Source organism: Octopus bimaculoides, chromosome 13 (genome assembly GCF_046866305.1).
Source record: "Octopus bimaculoides isolate indiv1 chromosome 13, ASM4686630v1, whole genome shotgun sequence".
Lineage (NCBI taxonomy): Eukaryota > Metazoa > Mollusca > Cephalopoda > Octopoda > Octopodidae > Octopus > Octopus bimaculoides.
The window spans coordinates 63,205,093-63,225,577 of NC_142940.1; the positions used below are offsets into that span (position 1 = coordinate 63,205,093).

Genomic DNA, 20,485 nt, shown 5'->3' on the forward strand with positions numbered 1-20,485 from the left:
AGCGACTTGTCCAATGTTAGAAAACAACGATGGTTTCAAAAGATACGGCTTACTCGGTCAGCTGCCACATATGAAAGCAAGGAAGGAGTATTTACACAAATGCTTGAGTTATATTGTAGCTAATCCTCATCAAATTAAATCCCAAACTTTTAAAACGAGGCACACCAGGCAATGTCACAGCTAGACAGCTTTTCAACTTATCTTGATCGATGCGGGTCGTCCTCAATATTAGCATATTTCTAAGACCGTTTTCATTGTTTTGGGACTCGTGTTGAATGAGGAAATGACAATGGTTTGTGGAGCGAGTGTGTTTTACTTACATTTGTTATTCCTATATCTGTGTCTTTGGGACTCTGAAACGATATCAAAGCTGCAGTCAGTAGAATGACAACGACAATAGGAGACAATAACGTGTGAAACCAAATGTACAACAGACAATAATAACAGAATAATACCATCAATATGGATTTGAGAACTTATGCTCTAAGGCCTCAAGTTTTAACAAATTTTACAAATGGTATCGTATGGTTAGCAAATAAATTCGATATCATTAGATTGTTAGTTGGGATACCATTTACATTGAGTGAAATACTTCGTTTCAAGCCTATTCAGTGAGGCATTCATATTGCCGTATACGTTTTTCTCTCCAAGATTTTTTCTCTTACAAAAGACGAGCTAATTTGATATAGCGGGAAGACATTCAGTTCATACTGGACAAAATATCGATGATCTATAATGTACTAAATCTATACAATATTATCGACGTTATCCAATGTTTCCATTGTCTTCTTTAATATCTCAATTTAGTGGAGATGTTCCAGTTATTGTTTCGTACCAAATGAATGTTTCTTTGATATTTTTGCTTCATTAACCGATCACTTGATTGATTAAGAGCAAGCTACACTGTGACAAAAATATAAGTTGTAATTATTTGTCACAACAAAATAGATTAATTACTTCAGTGATCATCATTTCATTATTATTATTGTTATTATTATTATTATTATTATTATTATTATTATTATTATTATTATTATTATAATTATTATTATTATTATTTTCATATCGAGTCCTTCCTGCTCTCACAAAAGTGCTTATTCATTGTCTATATCAAATGAAGTCGAAAAGATTCATTGTCGGACAAGAAATCGATCAAGTTATTTAGAGACCGGACAAAATGCCTAGCGGTATTTTGTCCGTCTTTGCGTTCTCAGTTCAAATTCCGCCAAGATCGACTTTGCCTTTCATCCTTATGTGGTCGATAAAGTATGTACCATTTGAGTGCTGGGGTTGATGTCATCGACTTAGTCCCTTCCTCGAAATTGCTGGTCTCCTTGTGGCAAAATTTGAAGCCATTATTATTATTATTATTATTATTATTATTATTATTATTATTATTATTATTATTATTATTATGTAGTTGGTTATGGCTGGAGAGAAAGTCCAGATTGTTCGTTTTCAAGAATGAAGTTAATAGAAATATGAAAACCGTACCTGATTCGATGAAGTGGCGAAAATCGATTCTTTGGCTCCCGTCAACGAGATGGTAAGGACGTGACAGTCTTGTCGAGAGAAGAAACAAACCAACGTATACTCGACAAAAGCAGCGAAGACGAAAAGAAGGCAGGCCACTGTCCATATATCAATGGCTTTGATGTAGGAGACTGGGGGTAGATCCCCGCTGTTGCTCTGTCTCTGGGTAATCATTGTTAGGATTGTCAAGCTGCTGAGTGAGATCCTGGCAGCGGTGGATTCGGTGGGTAGCCAGAACGACAACCACGATATCACCACAATCAATGTACTGGGGAGGTAAGCGTGCAGCATGTAATAGGCATACTTCCGTTGGAGATGGAAACTGGTTGAGATACAAGTAAAGTTGTTTTCTGCAAGAGAAAAAAAGAAAGGATAAAATAACAGAGGATAACAGACGAATAAGGGACAAACATTGGGAGACTAAGCAATCAGTTATGTATATGTGTGTACACACACATACATGGATATATATATATATATATATATATATATGTGTGTGTGTGTGTGTGTGTGTGTGTGTGTGTGTGTGTGTGTGTGTGTGTGTGTGTGTGTGTTGATAAAGAGATAGATATAGATATGTAGATACTGAGATATACTTATACCTCCACACACACATACACGCGTATATATATATATATATATATATATATATATATATATATATATATATATATATATATATATATATATATATATATATATATATATATATATATTTATTAAAACATTTTCTCTATATTCCATTCCGACACGTGTTTCTACTGGTTAAGTGTCCAAGTGTACCTTGATGTAGCACTTATGCGCATTTAGCTTATTTATATTAAATCAATTGCAAAACAGAAAGAGAGAGGAGGAAAGAGAAGGAGAGTGAAGGAGAACGAGAGAAAGAGAACTAAATTGATGGTTGTGCTGCATGAGTGAGAAAACATCCAGCCATATAACAGCCTCTACTGAATTTCATCAAACCGGTATCACTCACAACAAAGATATTATAATGTCTATTATAATATCTTACGATCTGTTACACACATAAGGTGACGAGCTGACCAAATGTTTGCTACGCTGGACAAAATGCTTAGCCGTATTTCTTTCGGCTTTCCATTCTGAGTTCAAATCCCGTAGAGATCGACTCTGCATTTTATCCTTTCGGGCTCGGTAACATAATCACCAGTCGAGCACTGGGGTCGATGTAACATTTTAGTTCCCTTCCTTCAAATTTGTAGCCTGGTGTACCTATAGTAGAAACGATTTACTATTCACACACTTACATCGAAGAAATATAATTTGCTTAAGAGGACTTAAACCGGTTCGCTCTAGAATATCATATACATTATAGATTAACACATCATAATGTGAAGATATATGCTTAGCTTTCGCATAAAATATTTCGCAGCTAACTTCGGGCACCAACGTTATAAAACGTCAGAAGCTATAGTCTTTCGTTGGAATTTTCAATAGAGAAATCACAAAGCAACAATCCCATAAGACTCGTCTATCATTCATTTAAAACGTCAAATAAAGCAAGAAGATTAGAATTCATTCTGACATTCCAGAGACTGGAATCAGAATATGGACAGTAGAATATTGTTGTTACTAAAAAGGGAAAGAAAAATAATCATGAGAATGAAATATGAAAAAGAAGATTGTGGTATTAACCAATCATATCCGGTGACAAACGGTTGTGTTTTTAAAAAAATATTTGGAAAGGAAAGCTGTTGCCACAGACACACACACACACCTATATATATATATATGCAATTATACACATACACAAACACAAACACGCATATATGTATATATACCTATGTATATATATATGCATGTGTATATATATATATATATATATATATATATATATATATATATATATATATATACATTTATACACAAACACATACACACATATATATGTATACATATGCACGTGTATATATATATATATATTAACATATATGCATATATGTGTGTGCGCGCACGCATGCGGGTGTGAGAGTAAATGTCGGTATTCCACCGAATACTTGTGGGAGATGGAAGATAAAAACAAACCTTCATAGTCTCTATGACAGTCTCCAAATGTAATATTAGAAATGGTGAATTGAGACAACTCCATTTGTCGGTTGTGTGTAACGGCTGAACCGTCATCCCATTCAAACACAACATTATCCGGTGTGTATACAACTGTAATAGAAAAAATAGAAACGTTTACGTAAGTCACATTGTATAAATGGAGAACGCCGCAAAACAGCCATGTTTTTATATTTGCGTGTATTGAATTGTAATGAACCGAAGAATCGAATGATATTATCTGTTGTGAATGTAAAAGCAATAAAGGAAAACTTGAAAGAAACTATGTATGTATGAGTGTGTGTGTATATATATATATATATATATATATATATATATATATAATATGAAGCCTTTGGTTATTTATGCCCGGTCAGAAAGTTACCATTGATTTCACGTCTATCATTACTCTTATCAATATAGGCGACTCAGCAGACCAGCTGACCGGAAGCACATAACGCTGACCGGAAGCACATTACTAACGGAGGCGACACAGAATGTCATCTTGATCAGCGTAGTTGTGAAAAGAAAACTTAAAGAGAAATTCTCCGAAGCGAAAACCCTTTCGGGTCGAACAATCTCGTCATGGATTTCTTTTTTCCTTTTTTGTTCACAACTTCGTTGTCTAAACCTGTATTCTTACGTCTGCTTGGAAAGAGTTTATGTGCCTCCCGCCAGAAGCTCCTCTGTGTCGCCATTTGTTGGCAAGAGCAATAACAGACGTTGAACCAGTAGTGACTTCCTCTCCAGCCATGACCAACTACATAAAATACTACAGCTCAAAATAACCGTTTAGAATACGCTTTTGTTCGGACTTATGAACAACTAACCGAGAAATATACATATGTAAATATATATGTGTGTGTGTGTATACACATGTAATATATATATATATATATACATATAGAATATATATATATATATATATATACATACATATAGAATATATATACCTTTATAATATATATGTATACATACATACATACACACACATACATATATACATATACATGCACGTAATATAATTTTTCTGAATCTTCAGATTTTTCAATATGCTACGTCACTGGTTTTCAATTGATATTATTATTATTATTATTATTATTATTATTATTATTGTTATTATCATGGCGTTAGTAGCCCGCGCTCTTATGCCCACGGGCATATGGCGTAGTGGTTAAGAGTGCGGGCTACTAACGCCAGTACTCCGAATTCGATTCCAGGCAGTGACCTGAATAATAATAATAATAATAATAATAATAATAACATCGAAAAATACCTTAGAGAACTAAATTATAGGAGTGCAGTTAGCCTAACCGTACAGCAGACTTTACTGCATTACATATTGCCAGTATCACTCACGGGCAACCTGCCTGTCATAACTCTTATAACATATTATTATCTATTTTACGCATCCAAAGAAGAAACATAATCGGTTCAGCAGAACATAAACCGTGTATCCTTAACGTAATTCTCACTCACAGATTTGAAATTCATTAATCATCACGTGATTCTCCAATATCATCATCGCCTACATCATCATCATCATAATCAAAATCGCCGCTTCGAAGTAGCTCGATTTACAAGAATTCGCAACAAAAGTACTTCAAATCCCATATTACTCAAAGTCGTCCAGAATATAAAAAAAAAACGAGAATGAAAGCTTCAATATATTTTCGTCAGAGAATTGCATGTTCATGGCAAAGCTGGCGCTAAAGAACAACACCATGCCAGAAGCATTCTTAATTTCCATTCTATAAAGAATGCACTCTTGTCTTCCAAGTCCCTTCCTATATGTATTATGTATGTATGCACGTAACTACACGTGGACTGTTGGCGATTTTTCCTCCTCTTTCTTTTCTTTTGGACTTTCTCCTGTTTCTGAAGAAGAGCTTTGCCAGAAACGTATAAACAACCACTCTTTCTTTCCTTCTCCGAGCGTCTTATTAATATTTTGCATGTAACACTCCCTTGTGTATATGTACGTATATGTGTGTATGTACGTATGTATATATATATATATATATATATATATATATATATGTATGTATGTATGTATGTATGTACGTATGTGTGAGGGGATATATATATATATATATATATATATATGTATGTATATTTCCCCCTCACATGTGGTGGCAGTGACTGTTGACGTACATCTGGACACACATATGTACAAATCTATATATGCTCTTGAATCCATAGATATCTAAGTATGGTTATGTACACAGACACAGACATGTGTATTAGAGTGTCTAAAACTATTTGTATGACTTTATAAACTGTTTGTAGACTTTTTTGTGCCTTATATTTTTATATTTTCGTTTTCATTTATTTTTACTTTACTTTTATTTTTATTTCTATTTTTATTTTTATTTTTTACTTTATAATTGTGTTGAATTTTTGTGAATCTCTGAACAGGCCTAGCGAATGATGCCTGTACCCCCATTTCAACATTTATCTGCTAATTACTCCGGTACGCAGGAGCTATAGGGATAGAATGGGGCATGCCAACGCTAGCCCGAAACAGCTGTAAGTTTCTGTATATTCTCAAATTGCTAAATGTACTTTATATTTGTAACCTTGATTGTTAATATGACATTGTATGTCATAAGCATCTGTATATTGTGGTTATTGTCATTTTAGTTACAAAATAAATTAATTAATTCAACGGAATACACTGTCTGCAAGTCGATGGATACCGCATATTCTCCATTTTCGCATTGTCATATATATATATATATATATATATATATATATATATATATATATATATATATATATATATATATATATATATATATATATATATATATATATATATATATATATATATATATATATAGTTTGGAATCAGTAGTTCTTTGACTGCTACTTCTAAATTTTCAGTATGTTGGAGAAGCAACTCAATTGCTAATCCCTGTATATTTATAATGATAAATATATATATATATATATGTATATATATATATATATATATATATATATATATATATATATATATATATATATATATATATATATATATATATATATATATATGTATATATATATATATATATATATATATATATATATATATATATATACGTATTTATATATATATACATACGTATATATATACGTATATATATATATATATATATATATATATATATATATATATATATATATATGTGTGTGTGTGTGTGTGTGTGTGTGTGTGTGTGTGTGTGTATTATATATATACATGTATACATATGTATGTTTGTATGTGTGTGTACGTACGTATATTTGTATTTCTTCGTTACACGCTGTCTGTATTATATATATGTGCATATATATATCTACATAAGTGCATACATATGTACATATATACACATATATATACATATATATATATACATATATATGTGTGTGTGTGTGTGTGTGTGTGTGTTTGCGCACGCGCTTTTGTATTATTTGTTACACGCTGCTTGCATTATAAATTAGAGATGGTGCTTGTAATATGACACCTCCATGGCACTGAAACAAAACATTTCAGATTATGTCACGCGACTGATTTATTAGTTTATTAATATCGTCACCATAGTAACACAGTAGTTTCTATAAAGACCACAACAATTAACATCTTAATCTTTATCAAGTTTGGTTTCTCTTATCTTCCGCAAGATCTACGCAATCATCTCTCATCGTTTCATCATTTTTTTTTATCATTACGATAATAATCGTCTACATCATCGTCATTACAGGATACAATTATTAATTGCAAATTAATCATCACCATCATCAGAAATTGCAGACAAACTGAGATCACAACCTATAACCAAATAAGAAGTATTTTCGACACCACCACCGCCACACAACCGGTACTGGCTTGTTTATGTCCCCAAAACAGAGTGAACCATCAAATAAAACCGATAGAGCAATTACCAGACTTTATAAATTAAATTCTGGGATTGATTTTTTACTTTCGTTTCACTTTTACAATACACAAGGACTTAGAAGGATCATCAGAAGAGAGCAGTGACCCCCAGGTTCTAAACTCTAGCACAGGCCAGTTGGTGGGAAGGGGCCAGTGGAATGCATTGACCCCAGTGCTCAACTGGTACTTATATTATCTTCCCCAGAAAATTAAAGCAAAGTCGACCTTGGCGGATTTTGAACTCCAGGACGGACGAAATGCCTAAGGTGCTAACGATTCTACCTGCTCAGCCCCTTAGTGGTTCCCCCAATATATCAGGAGTAGTGCCACTTGGGCCATTCCATTAGATGGCTGAAATTGAAACCAACGCTAGTGACTTCACAAGCTTGATATGATACGAAGTTATTGGTCTTAACGCACACCAACCATTATGAATGTTTTTTATACTATATTTATACGAGGCAAACGTAGCCAATTCGAGTAATACGCGATCTTAAACCAAAATATTATATACCTTCTATATCGAATTTCATAATTCAACAATAAACTAGCAATAAACCACATTTCTAGTCTTGTATCAACTATATATATTTCTGTTTGAATCAATAAATGATATGGAATGATCTATATCGAACATATAAAATATCACTATATACTTTGGATTCTTTCTAGTATTTACCATCATCCATTGTATTCCAAGCTGACATTAACAATACAAACATTTTATATCTATGTATATATGAGTTTTTTTGTTTTTTTTTCACATGCTTTCTTTTTATTATTCTCTTTGCTACATTATTTTGGTGTTTTTTTTTTTTTTTAATAATTTTGCGCTGTGTATCTACTTTAGTCTGCTCTCTTTTGTTGGTGGCTGGTGGCTGCAATATGATAGAATAGTGTAGGCTACTTATATATACAAACATACATACATGCATATATACATACATATATATATATATATATATATATATATATATATATATATATATATATATATATATATACATGCATATATACATATATATATATATATATACATATATATATATAAATATATAGATATATATGTGGGTATAAATATATATATATATATATATGGTGCTTTACATCCAACAGCAATGTATATATATATAGATATATTTATACCCACATATATATGTATGTATGCACACACACATATATATACATATATACATATATACATATATACACATATATGTATATATCAATATATATGCATGCATGTATGTATGTATCTATGTATGCAGATACATATACACACACACATATATATATACATATATACACACACATATATATATATAAATAAATATATATATATATATATATATATATATATATATATATATATATATGTATATATATATATATATATATATATATATATATATATATATATATATATATATATATATATATATATATATATATATATATATATATATGCGTGTATGCGTGCGCAATTAAAGGAACAAAAAAAGCAACACAATATGTAATTCTGCTATTATTGCTCTTACCCGACAGCACCAGACTTTTGCAGTGAAGTACATTAAGATTGCAGAGAGACAAAGAGCAAGGAAAGAAGTGCTACTTGACTCTTGTTGACTCTGAAACAGCGTTACTTAGTTACCAACTGAATTATTTCAGTCTCCTCTGACAATAAAGAATATTCGATGATAAATTCTCGTGACTAGGAGAAAAGAATGACTTTATTTGCTGCCTTTTCAGAGTAAATTACGAACCGCACAAACGTATGCATTCATGTGTGTGTGTCTGTATGTTCTTTACTTACTTGTTTCAGTCATTTGACTGCGGCCATGCTGGAGCACCTTTAGTCGAGTAAATCGACCCCAGGGCTTATTCTTTGTGAGCTTAGTACTTATTCTATCGGTCGCTTTTGCCGAACCGTTAAGTCACAGTGATGTACACACACCAGAATCGGCTATCAACATATATATATATATATATATATATACGACAGGGACGAAAACACACCAGCGTCGGTTGTCAAGCGATGTTCGGGGGACAAACACTCACACACACACACACACGCACACACACACACATGCACACACACACACACACACACAGATATATATATATATATATAAATATATATATATATATATATATATATATATATATATATATATATATATATATATATATATACGACGGGCTTCTTTCAGTTTCCGTCAACCAAATCCACTCACAAGGTCGGCCCGAGGCTATAGTAGAAAACACTTGCCCAAGGTGCCACGCAGTTGGACTGAACCTGGAACCACGTGGTTGGTAAGCAAGCTACTTACCACACACACACCTGTCAATTGTGCATTATACGTGTCTGTGTACGTGTGCGCGTGTGTGTGTGTGTGTGTGTGTAGGTACAAGCGTGGCTGTGTGGTAAAAACTTTGTTCGGCAACCTCTGAGTTGAAACGCAGTCCCAATGCATAGCAGCTTGGACAAGTGTCGTCTGCTATACAGCCGGGCCACCAAAGCCCTGTGACTGACTGGTAGATGCAGGCTGAAAGAAGCCCGTTGCATACATGCATCCATGTATATGTATGTACACGCATACTTACATATATATATGTATATGTGTGCGTGTGTTTATACACACACACACACACACACACACATATATATATGTAAGTATGTATGTATGTATGTATGTATGTTTGTATGTATGTATGTATATTTGTATGTATGTATGTATGTATGTATGTATACCTGTATGTATATAAAAGATTCATTTCAACGCTCATTTACAATTTTGGAGATCTTTCATCTATACATGAACAAGCATGTATCCAATTTTAAATTCTTGAGCGAATGAAATGCAAATATTGTATCCTGAATGCAATAGCTTATATTCTCAAGAGTCTTTATTCATATCAGACAATTTCAAGATCCAAATTACTTTTGACAAAATAAACATTTGTCCTCTCCACTGAAAAGTGATAAGAAAAATGGAGTTAGAATAACTACGACTGGATAAAGCGGAAGAGCACATATGAGAGAAATTATTTTTCTTCGGTGAAATACCCTTCCATTAAATGCATGTTCCGAAACTGCATTAACAACTGGGATCACTAATAAAATGAGAGTAATGTGATGTCCTCAATAATATTTGTAGGGCAGGCTTCTTTTCCTAAAGAAACGAGTTCAACGCTCAATTCGGAGCGACAAATTAGAAGTTACGAGTGGCATACTTATAAGTATTTATACACATTATTATATATAAGTATTTTAAAATATATATTTAAGGCATAAAGATTTTGATTCTGTACTATTGTACATAATATATCCATAGACTTTTTATCTACAGTATACATGAAAAACACAAGTAAATATCTTGTTTTCTCACACACTGTATTTGTCGAAAGATATAGAGCAATAAGCCGGACTAATTTTGAACTTATATTGCGATTTCATTAGCCACACTTTGATTTCTCTACGGTGACCCGGCTTATACACGAACTATTATTAAGCGCTAAATTAAACTGGGTAGACCAATTTGCATATATAACACATTTTTGGCAGCTACGAAAATGAATAAATTACTAGAGCTTAAAGAGAATTCTATTTCGAAGCTATACTCTACTACAGTGTGTGTGTGTGTGTGTGTGTGTGTGTGTGTGTGTGTGTGTGTGTGTGTGTGTGTGTGTGTGTGATATTCTTTCGTAGATTGCCTTTTGTTCATCTGTCATGTCACCATTAGTTTTATTGTCTTCTTTTAGATCATCTATATGTCTCTCATCAAGTAAACTACCACTGCTCCTTTAATGTGCTATGAGATTACTCTTATTAGTAAGAACTGTATTTTCATTGTTATCTCTGCTGCTATTTTCCAAGACCCATCTTTTGATAGCTTCGAGCTCTACTTCTGTGAACCAACAATTTTTTCTTATTGCTCTAGCTTGATCACATAGTCTCTGTTCAGTGAGTTGAAACAATCCCTTTTCTCTCCAATGATCATACATGCGATGTCGAATAATAATATATACAGAGAGAGAGAGGGGGGAGATTATTTTTCCGAACGGCGTATGCCTGGACAGATGTAGGTGTATTGTTTGCGTGGACATGTGTAAAGACGAAGCACTTACAGGAGTCTATACACAAAGTTGGCATCTACAAGTCATTTTACGCTCTTATGACAAACTTACCAACGATTAAACTCTGACATGGCGTTTGTAATAGTCATGCGCAATTTGACATTAGGCAGCATTTGAAGTTGACTTTCACGTTGGAATAGTTACATTATGGAAACAAAATTACGATGTATAATTTATCATTGTTAAAATGATAAATTATTCAGTTCGACTCAGTCGAGTATACAAGCTGAATTAGGAAATTGGTCTTGAGCTTCACCAGCTCACTTTAGAATTTGTATGATGCACACGTACAATTACACACACACACACACACACACACACACACACACACACACACACACACACACACACACACACACACACACACATAAACTTAAACTTCTCTTGAAATCAAAACTCAACTCAAAGAACCTTGTGACTGCCATCACCATATGGGCGGTTGCTATAGTCCGCTGTAGTGCATCCATCCTGATATGGACACAAGCGGAGATTAACCAACTCGATCACACTACCCAAAAGACAACGACAATGTATGATGCCCTCCATCCTAAGGCGAATGTACACAAGCTGTAGATGGAGAGGGGTAAAGGTGTACGTGGGCTGATTAGCGCACGGGAGTGCGTCAACAGTGAAAGAAGAAATATGGTAGAATATTTGGTAAACAGCAAACAATACCTTCTACAGTATGCTGCTAATGCAGAAGGATTTAACAAAAATGGACTTGGGAGTGCTCATGAATTCCGATCAAGAACAGCCAACGAGAGAGAAGAAACCCTACTCCGCATGGAATTACATGGTCAGTTTGACCGTGAAACCAATAAATTAAAAGACCAGGAAGAATCATGGACGCGGCTTAACAAGGGTAACCTAAAAAAGAATGCTAAAAGCCTAATCATCGCTACCCAGGACCAGGCATTCGTTGTTCTGGTTTACTCAGCTGTGAGGTATAACACTTGGGTTCCACTGAAATCCCCCCTCCCCCCCTCTCTCTCTCTCTCCTCAGCTGTCATCTCTTAGGTATTCCGTTGCATCAAAGGTGACGATGTCACGAAGGTATCTATTACTGTTTTCAAGTGCATCGAAACCTAAAACAATTAACTGTAGATATGTTATGAGTTACTAAACCTTACTCGCTCGCAAGTGACGGCTAGCTGTAACCCTTCCCAAAAAAGACGCTTTTATGACTGGAAAAAAAAAAACTTTGATCGTAGGTCTACTCGATAAGGACAGACAACAACAACATCAACGCTGTAGAATGTTTTGTCTGGTGTTTAGTGATTCTACGATTGACCGATAGATCTGAATCATATTAGTAAATTGAAAGTAACTTTGTTAGTAAAAGTTTCAATATAACTATACTAACGCATGTACACAAGGCGTAGGAAACACACACTTATATTCAAGTGTGTATTAGTGTGTCTGTGTATTTGTTCATGCGTGTTAATATACATGCATATGTTCATGTATATTACACAATAAACTTATCCACATATTAACAGATGCACACACACACACGCACACACATACATACATACATACATATAAGTACAGGTATGTATACATATAAATTGATAGGTAATATATATATATGTATACACACACACATATATATATATATATATATATATATATATATATATATATATATATATATATATATATATATATGTATGCGTGCATATATGTATGTATTCATAGATTAGCTGTTTTCATTACGAATTACTTGTACTTCTACATCCACCTATATAATAGGTCTTTTCAATTTTATTCACTAAAATGCTATTTATGTCTGAAATGAATTGCATACAGCCTCATAAATGTACAACATATTTGTACATTCTTAATTTATTCTGCTTGTGAAACTATATGTAACTTTAGAAAGTAAATTTCACGCCGTGAGGAAAAGCTCAATAGAAACACACACACACGTACAAATGTATGTAAACACGCTTAAAACCCCAGATACAGACGTGTGTTTGAACGAGAGGCGGAGAATATATATGAATACAAATAGTGTGCAAAAAGGCAGAAATAAAGGTGCTCAACACAGAAAGTAAATTTATTTTTATCGAATTTATTGGAAACTCAAAACTTCACAAACTTTTATACTCGATACCCTGCTTCCGATCTTCGAACGAGGGAGATGAATATAAGAGAAATCACCCAGTATACATTTACTGTAATAAAATTATTCATGGGCCAAATGGTATTAGTTAGAAGCGTGTGTATAAGGTTAGAAATGATGAAGTCTTAAATTTCAAATCATAAGTATTTTGGGACAAAATAAGCAACCGTTCAGGTGAGCGCAATTGACTGCGGCGATTCGATGAAGATAGCTGCAGGTATGGCTTGTTGTGTGGTAAGAAGTTTGCTTCCCAACAACATGGTTCCGAGTTCAGTCTCACTACGTGGAACTTTAGGTAATTGTCTTCTGCTGTAGCCTCAGGCATACCAAAGCTTTGTATGTATATATATATATATATATATATATATATATATATATATATATATATATATATTGTAAGAAAAGGGAGGAAGAGAATTTCGATTATCGCCATGTGGTGTGTTGTAATGCGGCTTGTTTATCAACCACATGGTTCCGGGTTCGGTCCCACTGCGTGGCACCTTGGGCAAGTGTCTTCTACTATAGCCTCGTGCCGACCAAAGCTTTGTGAATGGATTTGGTAGGCGGAAACTGAAAGAAGTCCGTCGTATATATATATATATATATATATATATATATATATATATATATATATATATATATATATATATATATACGTATATATGTGTGTTTGTGTGTGTGTGTATGTGTGTATGTGCGTCTGTGTGTGTGTAACAGAGTGACTTTGTCTCTTGTTCTGTCTCCCACTACCGCTAGACAACGGGCATTGGTGAGTTTACGTGTAAGCAACATAGCAGTTCGGCAAAAGACAACGATAAAGTAAGTACCAGGCATTAAAAACATAAATCCTGGATCAATTCATTCGACTAAATTCCTTGAAGTTGGTGCCCCAGTATGAATGCAATCTGAAACAATTAAAAGTTATGCTGGCATAGGTTACTCAAATACCAAATATATTTCAAGAAAGCAGTAGCAAAGGTCTTTTCAGAGTCACGAAAGAAATGCATTTGCTGAGAAATCCGCGTTTCAAATTGTTCGTTCATTGCAGGCTAAGATTTTGCTCTAATGTTATCACCAAGTTCCATCTTATCGCAATATACATGTAATTTTGCCAGAAAATCACCACCAAGAGAGTAATTTAACCGATTGATACATTTGCGTATAGGGGCGTATGATTCGAGATAATTGTGCTTGATAGTCGTTTAATGTTGAAACTGCTGGTGGAATGAATGAGGGTTTTACATGAGGAATAGCTCTACACAGTAAAATTTCTGGAGATTTAATGTATTTATGAGTTTCGGGGAAAATTTTAAGAGAATAATTTAAGAAATTCAGGGAGGTCAAACGGAATGAATTTACTGCTCTGTTTATCATGGACCTCCCGAAACCGTTCCAGAACTTTTACACTGCAACTCCATTAGAGGAAAGAATCCTATTTTCTTATTCTAAGAATAATCATCCCTATTATTTGTTTGTTAAATACTTCGAATATTTGTGACGGGCTTAAAAAAAGTTTACCTGTTTTTTCTGACTTTTCTTTTTATCAATGCTAAAGGTATTATTCGATAAAATTTCATGTCTCTTTTATGAAAATTTTGTCGTGTCAAATAAAACATGCGCGATCGTGTGTGCGTGTATGCGCAGTGATGCATATCCATATCGAGAGAGATGGGATGTTACGTGAGAACAGAGATGGGAAGCATCATTGGAGACAGGATCTAATATGTCATTCTCAAGCTACTACTATCTAACACCCTCTGATGATCCCTACTCAACCGCTACACAACTGCTACTCGACTGCTACTCAACAGCTACTCGACTGCTACTCAACACACCTACCACGGCCAGACTACCTCTATTTATATGTCTTGGGAGATCCTACTTCTTCGCCTCGGGGCGTCAACACAACATAATATTTGGTTGGTCTGTTAGCCATGTGCCGCGTAGAAAAGACTGAGCTTATTTGTTTCCATCCCATGATGCTTACAGACTATACCTTTCTCTTACTGTCATGATACAGCCTTTCTTTCGTATGTTTTCATGCATATACTGAACACCGACAAAACACGCACGCACACAGTTTAATATTCAAATACGTTCAGGGCGGCGAGCTGGCAGAGTCGTTAGCACGCCGGGCGAAATGCTTGGCGGCATTTCGTTTGTCTTTACGTTCTGAGTTCAAATTCCGCCGAGGTCAACTTTGCCGTTCATCCTTTCGGAGTCGATGAATTAAGTACCAGTTGCTTACTGGGGTCGATCTAATCGACTAGCACCCTTCCACAGACTTTCAGGACTTGTGTCCAGAATAGAAAAGAATATTTGAATATGTTCAAATAGATTTTAAAATGTATATATGTATGTGTATAAGATTTGTTCTTGATAGAATTCAAGCGGGTCGCTGACAAAGCGACAAGACCTTTTAATTTAAGGGAGTTCCCGGTGTTAGTAAATACGTGATTGAATTGGTGTATTGGTTCACCTGTCGAAGCATACACCCAAGTATGTGTGTATCTATTCACGTAAGAATCTCACATGGAGAACTTTTGGAATGTTTTAAAAATCTTCACTGTGCCACTAACAGATTGGATTTGGCGAATCCACGTCAGTTTCTTTTACTCTTTGTCCGTGAAACCGAGTATTTCCAGGTTTTTGTGCAAATTTGCCTAATATGTACGTATGTGCGTATGAATGTATGTTTGTATATATGTATCCACGTATGCATACATACATGTATATATATATATAATTTAATAAGTACTATTCTTATGCAATAGGATTATGTAGCAAATTATAATTACGTAAATTGTATGTCATATATATATATATATATATATATATATATATATATAGAGAGAGAGAGAGAGAGAGATATAGATACATATATATATGCATATATGTATACACACACACATATATATATGTGTGTGTGTGTGAGAGAGAGAGACAAAGGGGGAGGGAGATGACGAAAGAGAAAGAAAGAAGCCGAGATAACTAGCTAGATAAATATGGATATACTCATGTTTATGTATATGTATATATAAATATTTATATAATTTATAATGCATATTATATAATTATATACGTAATCATCTATATTTTCATGCGAACGAAATACTCGTATAAGCCATAAATCTATGTACCGTATTTGAACTGGCGGATTGGGCACGAGGAAGCCATTTATTGCATCGTAATATAATATTTTGTTTCCTATAATTTTGCCATTTCAAGCAGTCTGGTTCCAGTTACTGGCTACTTTCCTGAATTTTACCTAGCATTATTCACTATCAAGAATAAAAATCTTCGATGTATCACTTGAAGTTCGCTGCCATAGCGAAAACTGCCATAAATTATTGCATGAGGCAAGTGTGTCGAGCAGTTTCAGATAGATTGCCTCTATGCATGTATGTGTATGTATGTATGTGTTTATGTATATATGTATAAATGTTTGTATTATGTATGTATGTATGTATGTATGTATGTATGTATGTACGTACGTATGTATGTATGTATGTATGTATGTGTGTGCATGTGTGTGTGCATGTGTATGTATGTGTGTGTATGTATGTGTGTGTATGTATGCATCTATCTATATATGCGCGCGTGTGTGCGTGTATGTATATCTATGCATATATATATATATATATATATATATACATACATACACACACTTGTATTAGACCAAATGCTTGAAAATACTATAAGATTGATGTATTGTGTGACAAGTATAAAATAGCACTAAAATATGCAAATATACTTTGTAACCATACAATTAGCAACTGTCTGAAAAAATTCGTTGAAAATGTTGACACCTCATGAAGCACCTTGCTATTTCAAAATCAATACATCGTTCTATTTGTATAGTGAAATATTAATCAAATATCATTGCCAAAAAGCATAATGAATATGGAATGAATTTAAAATTTTCAGGAATGCACTAAAATTTCCATGTTATACAATCACAAGAAATGCTGTTATATTTCTAAATGCCATGTTGTGTCATAAAACACTCCAGTCATGCAGATGTAAATGTGGTTTCAGTTATTGGGGAAAGTTGGAAATAGGTCGTGGCTGAAAGTGTCGGGAAAGCATAAATTGCTTAACCTTAATTACGGGTTAATATTCATTAACATAACCACTCTTATTGCACTGACATACGAAGCCATGTATTAAAGAATTTATAATATATAGAATACAGAAAAGCTGGTTACGATTCAAGATGCTTCGGCTCCTAATAAACATTTGTACAGTCCCTGATTGAGCACTTTTCCTCCACTTTTTAAAACAAGCTTTCATTTCACCAATCTACACACACACACACACACATTAGGTTTAAAGACAAATTAGACGTTAGGCAACAAAAACATACGCCTGTCTCTATAATTTATGCGTTTGTGTACCATTTGTGTGTGTGTGTGTGTGTGTGTGTGTGTGTGTGTGTGTGTGTGTGTGTGTGTGTGTGTTTGTGTATGTGAATGTTTGTGTCTGATAACCCATTGAGTTACAGCAGTCTCTTTTACAGTATTTCGCGCAAATACAGCAGCAGCAGCAGTAGTAGCAGCAGCAGCAGCAGCAGCAGTAGTAGTAGTAGTAGTAGTAGTAGTAGTAGTAGTAGTAGTAGTGGTAGTAGTCAGTCTGGTGAAACTATGTTCTGTAGGAAGATAATATATGAGATCTTCCGACACAGCAGTGGCATAATTAACGAAACATTTGCGATCGCAAGTTATCGAGTCATTCGTTAATCAGACAATTGTCCTGCTGCTGTCTGCTGAATATTGTCGTGAAGGGCTATAGCATTTTTATTTTTTTAATCATTAAGTGCACGAGGTCATCTTTAGAATGTATGATTTCGAATCTGTGCATATTACAAGACAAATAACAAATTTCAAACGTCAAAATTTGGACAAAGGATCAACTCGCAAGTAAAGCCTGTAAGCTGAAATAAAATATCCAGTGAGTGATAGATGCCTCTTTCTGAAAACTGAATTTATTTGGAAAGGAACGTTACACGTACTTGCAACCGCACACAGGTGTTGCGTTTGTTGGTGTTTACCTCGTGCACACTCCGATTAAATGAAGGGATAGTCGAGATATTCCAGCAGTTACAATCAATGATCCGGTTTGATGTTAAGACTAAAAAATTGTAAACTCATACCAGGAATGTTTGCATCAGCAGTGTTGTAGACGCTTCTATTCAAAGCGAAAACATGGTGGTAGAGCTGTTCTATATTTGAGAGAAGAAGAATTATGTACATTATTTACATTATTTATATTTGATGGATATTTGTCTTAACCACTACACCATATGCCCACAGGAATATGACGTAGTGGTTAAGAGCGCAGGCTACTAACCCCAAGATTCCGAGTTCGGTTCGATTCCAGGCAGTACCTTAGGAATGAGAACCCAGGTTCAAAATTCCCCCAGGACACCTGATGAATGCTGGAGAGTACATCAGCCGAAACAAGATGAGAACAAATATCCGTCAAATGTAAATAAGCATTTAACTTGAGAGCAATTTCGAAGGGAATGAAAAATTGCTCTTAACTGTGTTTTGGACTTTTTGACTGTTTTTTCTAGCATGTAAGGTGACCTGTTAAGGCTCACCTCTTTTTGTATTTAAATTTACACTAATTTTATAAGGTCTATATATATGTAGATGTGTGTGTGTGTGTTATGTTACTTCAAAGATTGGCTAATTGTGTTCATCCGGAGATAGAGACAAAGAGATGTTAACATCTCTACTACGTTATTACTTTCAACACAATTTTTACAGGTGAAAACCTTGCTGATAAATATATTGGTAAATAAAGCAGCAAAATCAACAGGCGGTCAAATTGTAGCTTGCTATGTCCGTGATTCGGACAATCAGTTTTGTAACTAAGTTGGCATTGCCAGAGAAGCAATGCTGACTGATTGGCAACGAGCCATCATTCCGTCACGTGTGCGTGCGTATATATGTGCATGCCTGTGTGTGTGTGTGTGTGTGTGTGCGTGTGTGTGTGTGTGTGTGTGTAGCAGAGGAAAGATAACCTTGTACAGCCTACTGGCTTTAATAGGTTATCATGATGTCGATCTGGGAAGATTCAAAATCAGAAATGACTGTTGTTATTATTTTTGTGGTTGCTGTTTGTGTTGTTGTTGTTGTTATTGTTGTTGCTGTTGTTGTTTTCATCGTCGTCATCGTTGTCATTGTTTTTGTTGTTGTTAATGTTCTGGTGGTTCACATTTCGTTTTTGTTTTTTGTTTTTGCATTTCACCCCATTTTCTTCTATTGTGGATGCTGATGCTGGTGATATTAGGTGATGGCGGATACGGTGGTCCCACTGCGAGTGGCAAAACGTGTAGTTTTAGACATAGTTCCGCCGCCGCCGCTGTCATCGTCGTCAACGCCAGGTTTGTTGTTGCTTCACCCTAGCCCTCCTCTCTCGTCTAGCATACCTAGACCAAAAATGATTCTATTCATGATTATCTCTTCTGTTTCTACATGGAGGCCCCGTAGATGAATGTGGCCTCCTTTTCTAAGACTGTTGAGCCTCAGTAAATGTGCGGCTCTATGTAGCTCTCTTACTCTAAGAATAGACGCAGTTCTCATCTCCCGCAACATATTCCATTGACACAGGACCTGCATGGTTCAAAATGAAAGCTATGAAAGCTGTGTATTATCTTATTACTGCATACAATATACAGTATTTACCAGTCAGCCTCCTATCACATCACTTTTCTACTC

The 20,485-nt window shown here is 34.4% G+C and overlaps 1 protein-coding gene across 8 annotated transcripts in view; it reads right to left on the bottom strand.

Moving 5' to 3' along the window:
• LOC106884332 (glycine receptor subunit alpha-2) overlaps window positions 1–20,485 on the bottom strand; it is a 205,469-nt gene that overhangs the window by 2,464 nt on the left and 182,520 nt on the right. For all 8 annotated transcript variants that reach the window (XM_052972553.2, XM_089361978.1, XM_052972552.2 and 5 more), the window contains 3 exons: window positions 3,580–3,711; window positions 1,495–1,883; window positions 321–353 (listed from right to left, as the gene is read on the bottom strand). In XM_052972553.2, the coding sequence (XP_052828513.1) occupies window positions 321–353; window positions 1,495–1,883; window positions 3,580–3,711 (554 nt within the window). The remainder of the gene's footprint in view (window positions 1–320; window positions 354–1,494; window positions 1,884–3,579; window positions 3,712–20,485) is intronic.